This window comes from Myotis davidii, unplaced genomic scaffold (assembly GCF_000327345.1).
Source record: "Myotis davidii unplaced genomic scaffold, ASM32734v1 scaffold97, whole genome shotgun sequence".
NCBI classification, from domain to species: domain Eukaryota; kingdom Metazoa; phylum Chordata; class Mammalia; order Chiroptera; family Vespertilionidae; genus Myotis; species Myotis davidii.
In genome coordinates this window covers 4203228-4210747 of record NW_006289392.1, presented here as the reverse complement: position 1 = coordinate 4210747, position 7520 = coordinate 4203228, and the positions used below count along the sequence as shown (strand labels likewise).

The following is a 7520-nucleotide window of genomic DNA, read 5'->3' as shown; positions in this document are numbered from 1 at the left end:
CTGCATTTATAGTAACGTAAATTAACTAGGGAAATTTATTGCTCATCATTTTTTTAAATATGTATTTTATTGATTTTTTACAGAGAGAAAGGAAGAGGGAGAGGTAGAAAGATTGAGAGAGAAACACTGATCAGCTGCCTCCTGCACACCCTCCTCCTGGAGATGTGCCCACAACCAAGGTACATGCCCTTGACTGGAGTCGAACCTGGGACCCTCAGTCCGCAGGCCGTCGCTCTATCCCCTGAGCTACACCGGTTAGGGCTGCTCATCATTTTTTAGTAGTGTGATTAATATCAGGTGAACAACACACTGATCATAAATAACCCATAAATCTTTAATAAGCAACAGAAATGTGAATATAAGGTCACAGAACACTCAAACCCCCCTCAAAAAAAAAAAAATAAGAATGGCTGCCTGTGCTCTCATTAAATCAATGAGCACCTGACACGGAGTTAAGAGACTAGTTTCTACTGCCCATCCTTTCACCAGAGCGTGGACTCAGTTTGCATATCTGCAAAGTGGGAATAATATCTGTCCTAACTAATTTGAAGAGACTGTTTAAGAGGAAAAAGAGTGACACAATGTATAACCTCTCCACACACCCTATTTGGCAGAAGGGTTGCTACTAATATAACTCCAAAGAGCTTTAGTTTTGCTAACACAGAGAACAAAAATCTTTCTCTCATGTGTTCTCAACCTCCTAGAGAAGGTAAGAGTGGCAAAGACAACTCTGGCCATTATCAACCATACAACTGGGGGACAGGAAAGTTAAGAGATGTTACTATAACCGGAATCAAGGTTCTGCTGCCTGCACCATGAAAACCAAACTCGTGAGACCGATGCTAGTGAAAAAGGAAAGGTTTGAGTGCTGGGGGACTCGTTCCAAAGCCCATCTCTGCATCTCAGTGCAGGCAGAGGTTTTTGTAAGGAGAGGCAATGCAGAACAAAGAGTTCAAGGGGAAGGGCTTGAGAAGTTCTCTGAGTGCAGGCCAGCACAGTCCATTCCGGTAAGGATCTTGAAACTGGTCAAGTGATGGTCTGATGTGCGTCATCTGGTTCTACATCATCCTGGTTCTGTCTCATCCTCCGTCTGTGGTTGAAGATCAGCCAGTCTCCCAGAACTGGGGTGACTGGAGGCCAGAGTCCGCATCTTCTGAAGTTAGTTCCTACGATTCTTATACAAGCATGCTGTTTCTCTACAAGCTATGTACATATTAGAGTCAGCTTTTACAGAAAGTGTCAAAAAATGGTGGGGTGGGTTACAATTCCCCACCGTTACATTGCTGGTTGAAAGGAGAGAGGCACACCCAGAGAAGCTCCTGATAAGTTCCACTGTGGAGAGGCATCTGGCTCCCACTACCTCCCCAAACTAGTCCCAGCGCCACTCGGGCCGATTCCAGAATGAGGAGACCAGGTGGTTGTTCCTGCAGATCGCCAGCCAGATTCCCAGAACGTAGTCCTTCATGTTTAACTTTTTTTTTTTAATATATTTTATTGATTTTTCACAGAGATGAAGGGAGAGAGATAGAGAGTTAGAAACATCGATGAGAGAGATACATCGATCAGCTGCCTCCTGCACATCTCCCACTGGGGATGTGCCCGCAACCCAGGTACATGCCCTCGACCGGAATCGAACCTGGGACCCCTCAGTCCGCAGGCCGACGCTCTATCCACTGAGCCAAACCGGTTTCGGCATCATGTTTAACTTTAAATCTTGCCGTGGCAGATCTGCCTAGACTTCCTTTATTCTGCCTGCACATGACACAGCCTCGCTCCCCCTTCCTTTCCACTCTCAGAGAAGCCAGACACCGACTGCAAGGAACTCGAAGGGCTCGCCAGTTTACATCACAAACCTTGCACAAAACAGGGACTCAAAAAACCTCTTGTGGACTTGGTCCCTATGTTTCAGAACTTGCAATCAATTTGGTTGACTTTAATAGCCGCCAAAACTCTTACCTTTTGTCCCTTAGCATGTGTCCCTTGCTCTGTCGTGGGGAGAACTAATAAAATAAGGGTCATTGTGGAATTAATGGGATTACCTCACACAGATAAGCAATTTGCATTTTATCAGGCTTCCCTATCGGTTTGTACTCAGAAATGCAAACCAATGTTTAAATGCCCTTAGGCTAACATAATTAAGAAAGCAAGTCTTTGGGGGAAATGACAGAAATGACACCCCCCACGAATGTGCTGGTAATACGCCCAGTAAGCGAGGAAGAGATGGGATTTCACACAGTAGGTTTCCTTCTCCAGTCAGGGAGACGTAGGGATGATTTTTCAAAGACAGGGGAGGAAAAAACCCGTCAGTCTCAAATGTTATGCCCTACCCCCAGGTCAGAAATTCCACTGTTAAAACATTTATTCTTGTTTCATGCTGTTTACTTATAATATACAAAATAATCAACCACATAAAAAGAAAGAAAACACTCATTAATCCTGCCATTTAAAAAAAGTATATAAAGATGTGAAATGTTCCCTCTACACTTTCAATCCACCCTATTCCACACTGCAAGCTGCCCACCCTTCAATCCCCTCTGCTTTATTTTTCTCCACACAGCATGTCACCACCTGAAACACTGGATATTTATTTCTTTATAGTCTGTCTCCCTTTCTTTATTGTCTGTAAGCTGCATGAGGGTGGGAGGTTTGTCCACTTTGTTGGTACATCCACAGTGCCTACACAGTGCTTAGAACGTAGTAAGCACTCAAAAAACATTGGCTGAAGAATGAATGAGTGAATGATTGGCTGAATGAATGAATGAATGAATGAACAAACGAAGGAAGACATGAATCCCACCCTTTGGAGGAAACCACTTTTGGTTCCTGTCTATCAGACCTTTTCGTGCTTATGTGGATGTAAATTTATATGCAGACATGTGCATACTTTTTAATTTTCCCAGAAATGAGGTCATAGTGTACTTATTGTTCGCCAATGTGCTCTTTGCAATTAACATGTCATAAACAGTTTCCAAGGTACATTTCATAAGAAGTTACTCCAGGCCTGCCAGTGTGGCTCAGTGGTTTGATGGTTCGATTCCCGGTCAGGGCACATGCCCAGGTTTCGGGCTCGATCCCCAGTGGGAGGGTGCAGGAAGCAGCTGATCAATAATTCTCTCACATCATAGATGTTTCTATCTTTTCCTCCCTATCGCTTCCTCTCTGAAATCAATAAAAATACTTGTTTTTAAAAGAAGTTACTCCATTCTGTTGTTGTTAATTCTCACCCGAGGTATTTTTTTCCATTGCCTTCCCAGAGTGGAAAGGAGGGGGGGAGGGGGAGAGACAGAGAAACATCGATGTGAGAGAAACACATCAATTGGTTGCCTCCAGCTGGCTCCCCAATCAGGGTGGGGATTGAACCTGGTATGCGCCCTTGACCAGAAATCGAACCCTTGATCCTTTGGTAAGCGGGCCGATGCTCTGTTCACTGAGCCATGCCGGCCAGAGCACTCTACTGTTTTTTCTTTTCATTTTTTCTTTAACATATTTTTATTGATTTCAGAGAGTGATAGATCCTCCCTTCCCCCAACTGGTGGGCGGGGTATGACGTAACCTGCAGCCCGGAAATACCTGAGTGACTAACCAGGTACCTTGTTATGGACTATGCATTGGACCACCAATCCACACCTGCCAAATACCCTAAGCCTTGTCCTGTATGGACCATGCAGTAAGCCACCAATCAGCGTGCGCCGGGTACACTCAGCCCCCACCCCTTCCCATCCCGTCCCCCCCCCCCTCCCCATTCCGCCCCTCATAGACGTGCCCACCCTGCACGTGCTGCTGTCCTCCCCTTGGGAGGCAGCCCGCAGGTCCTTCTCCTCTGACAAAGCCTGTAGTCCTGGTTTCGGCCTCTGTCTGATTTTTCAGAAAGGAAGGGAGAGGAAGAGAAAGAGAGATAGAAACATCAATGATGAGAGAGAATCACTGATCGGCTACCTCCTGCACAGCCCACAACCCGGGCATGAGCCCTTGATTGGAATTGAACCCAGGACCCTTCAGTCCGGAGGTCGAAGCTCTATCTGCTGAGCCAAATAGGCTAGGGGGGCACTCTATTCTTTTTTTTTAAATATATTTTATTGATTTTTTACAGAGAGGAAGGGAGAGGGATAGAGTTAGAAACATCGATGAGAGAGAAACATTGATCAGCCGCCTCCTGCACATCCCCCACTGGGGATGTGGCCGCAACCCAGGTACACGCCCCTGACCGGAATCGAACCTGGGACCCTTCAGTCCGCAGGCTGACGCTCTATCCACTGAGCCAAACCAGTCAGGGCAGCACTCTATTCTTTATAATGCTTTCATAGCATTCTATTCAATGAATGTCTCATTCACTTATTGATAATCACTTATTTTGTTTTGAAATTTTTGTATTTGAAATACTGTTATTTTTGTATAGAATTCTAGAATTGACATTGCTCAGAGTATGTTTTTTACATTTCAATAGACATTGCCAAATTTCTCTCTAAAAACAGAATAATTTTTAAAAAGAAAAAAAGAATAATTTACAGCCCAACCAACACCTTCAAAACACCAGATATTACTAATATGAGAAGCAAAATAATGAATAATGATGTTATCTAAATGTTGATTTAATTGCATTACTTCACTATGAATGAAATTAAGCTTTTTTTCATGTTTATTGGCCATTTGAATTTCTTCTATTAATTACCCGTTTAAATTATTTATTCATATTTCTACCAGGTTGTTGGGGGAGGATTATTGATTCCTTATATTATAGAAATTTACTTTTTGTCCCTCTATTGTGTGCCAAATGTTACCTTCTAGTCTGTGACTTCTCTTCTAATTCTGTCAGTGTGCTTTTTCTCCCAAGTTGTAGTACTAATAACATTAATCGCTGTATCCTGAACCCTGACTCCTTGGAGCCACCTCATTTTGTGCGGTGCATGTGCCTTTATTCCGCAGGGCCTGGCAGAATGCCTGGCGCACAGTGGGCTTAATAAATGCAAGATGAAGGACTGACAGAATGCGAGGTCGGCACCTCTCTGCTCGTGGGTCCTCCCGCCCGCCAAGGCCAACATCACCTTGCCCGCCAGGTGCTGCAGGGTGGACTCCAGCTCAGCAGAGGGCATCCCAGACCCCTCACCAGCCCCGGAAGCTGGCTGCTGCTGGGAAGACTACACTTCCCAGCGATCCCATGGAACAGTGAAGCCTCGCTTGACAGCCGCCGCCACAAGTCTTTCCGCCTCCCCAGCCTGCCTGGGAGTGGAGCTGGGCGATGGTGGCCTGACCAGCGGTGCAGCTGCGGGAGCCCATGCCTCTCCCCGCCACCGACCTGCCAGGAGCCCCGGGAAACCAGCGCTGCCGACCTGCCATGCTCGCCCCTCCCAGCGCCCCCAGGGGGCCCAGGCCGGCCTCTCCCCGACCTGTGCTGAGGCTGCACACCTCTGGCCAGATGTAGCTGGGATCCGTCTCCCCTTCGCTCGCTCGGCCGATCGTTCCTGCCGTCCCACAGCGGGGCGGGCTGGTCCAAGGCCCGCAGGATCCCCGATGCTGCACAGCTCGCTTTCCTGAGAAACCACCGGCACCCAGAGTGGGGGTCAGACCACAGGGACGGACGTGGGCCCGAGGGAGCCCTGAGGGCCTGGAGGCCGGGCCGCGATGGCCCCAGCACTGCCCTGGCTCCTGCTGTGGATGGGCTCGGCAGTGCTGCCCACCCGCTGTGCCCAGCCTGGCATCCGGCTGCCTCTGCGGAGCGGGCTCGGGGGCACCCCCCTGGGCCTGCGACTGCCCCGGGACACCGAGGAGCCCAACGAGCCCGGCCGGAGGGGCAGCTTCGTGGAGATGGTGGACAACCTGAGGGGCAAGTCCGGTCAGGGCTACTATGTGGAGATGACTGTGGGCAGCCCCCCCCAGACGGTAAGGTCGCCAGGCCACGCTACCCTCCTCCAGCATGAGCAGAGGGGGCAGCTGGGGGGCAGCATGCGAACGTGGGCTGGGTGGTATGGGCAGGAGGGACCCTCTCCCGAAACCTTCTCCGGCAACCACGGTGGCAGCTGGGGTCATCTGTCGTTCCCAACGCTCCCTTCCCTCTCAGGCGTCCCCGTGGCCCTGGTTCGCCGGCCCTCTCTTCACTCCCATCTTACACACACACACCTCTTTGTAAAGATTTGGGGCAGGAGAAATATTTCCGTGCAGGGAGCCTGCCCCGGAGAAGGGCCCAAGCCATGGGGTCGCTGGGAACAGGTGTGAGCCCTGGCCAAGCCTGAGTCTGCTGCTCCCACCACTCCAGACCTTGGTCACCCAACCCCTCACCTCTGCTGGCGTTTCGGGAATCAGGCTTCCCACCATCATTCCTGGCACCTTGAAGGCCGGGGAACCCTGATCCGAGTTGGATGAGGCCCTTTCTCCCACTGTCGGGGCTACCACGGGGGCAGCAAAGCTGAGGCCTGAGCTTCTGTGACCTCCAGGCCAGCCCAGAAGCCCTAGACCAGCGGTTCTCAACCTGTGGGTCGCGACCCCTTTGGAGGTCGAACGACCCTTTCACAGGGGTTGCCTAAGACCATGGGAAAACATATAATTACATATTGTTTTTGTGATCAATCACTATGCTTTAATTGTGTTTAATCTGTAACAATGAAATTGGGGGTCACCACAACATGAGGAACTGGATTAAAGGGTCTCGGCATTAGGAAGGCTGAGAACCACTGCACCTAGACAGACAGACTCCTGAGGTCCATCCCTCTTCCGCCTGCCCCCTCCCCCACTGACATCCACCCCAGCCCCTCCCCCGCCCCAGGCCTCCAGGCACAGGCCAGAGGGGACTAGGCTGAGCCGGGGAAAGGACAAGTCGCAGCTGAGGAACCAGAGCCCCTTCTGAGACAGACTCCGATAGCTGGGGGAGCAGGGGGCGGCCTGGCAGCGATGGCGAAAATGCCACCCACTCTCCCCATCCTTCCTGACAATCCCTGGTACCTCCAAAGTGGCTGGTGCAGGTTGCACCCCTGCACCCCTGTGGGTGGGTGGGAATGTGCATGTGAGCAGCCCTCCGTGGGGGCTGTGGCCGGCCTCTGTGCACATGTGCTCCCCTGTGGGAGGGTCTGGACACAAGTGACAGGATGGCTCTGTGTGCGGGTGTGTCACCTTGAACCTGAGCCGCCCCACTCCCCTCCTGTCTATGCCTGTCCTTGGGAGGGTCTGTGAAGGGGAGTGTCTGTGCGTAGGGAGCAGCCTGGGCTTCTCAGGAAGCTCCCTCTGCAAGGCTCCACCTCCCAGTGGCCTGGTGGACGCTCCCTTCCGGGCCCGCCACCCAGGCCCGCCCGCTGCCCGGCTGACCCAAGGCTCCCGTCTTCCCGCGAATTCCTCCTCTTGCCTGCACACCCTTAGTGCCCAGGAGCCGTCTGGAGTATCTGAAGGGAGCGGGATGGCTCAGGTTCACAGGGTGTTGGCAGGGACCAGGGCATGTGGAGACCTGGGGCCATGTGTGCTGTGCAGAGACCGGGACATGGTCACGGGACAGGGCTGGGGCACCATACGGGCTGCAGGGTCAGACACAGCACAGC

General features: G+C 51.0%; 1 protein-coding gene across 1 annotated transcript in view; it reads left to right on the top strand.

Moving 5' to 3' along the window:
* The first annotated feature begins 5124 nt into the window (after positions 1 to 5124).
* The window catches only part of BACE1 (beta-site APP-cleaving enzyme 1), a 46440-nt gene continuing 44044 nt past the window's right edge, over positions 5125 to 7520 (top strand). Inside the window, exon 1 of the mRNA XM_006761560.2 lies at positions 5125 to 5877. Within this exon, the coding sequence (XP_006761623.1) occupies positions 5620 to 5877 (258 nt within the window). The 5' untranslated portion in view covers positions 5125 to 5619. The remainder of the gene's footprint in view (positions 5878 to 7520) is intronic.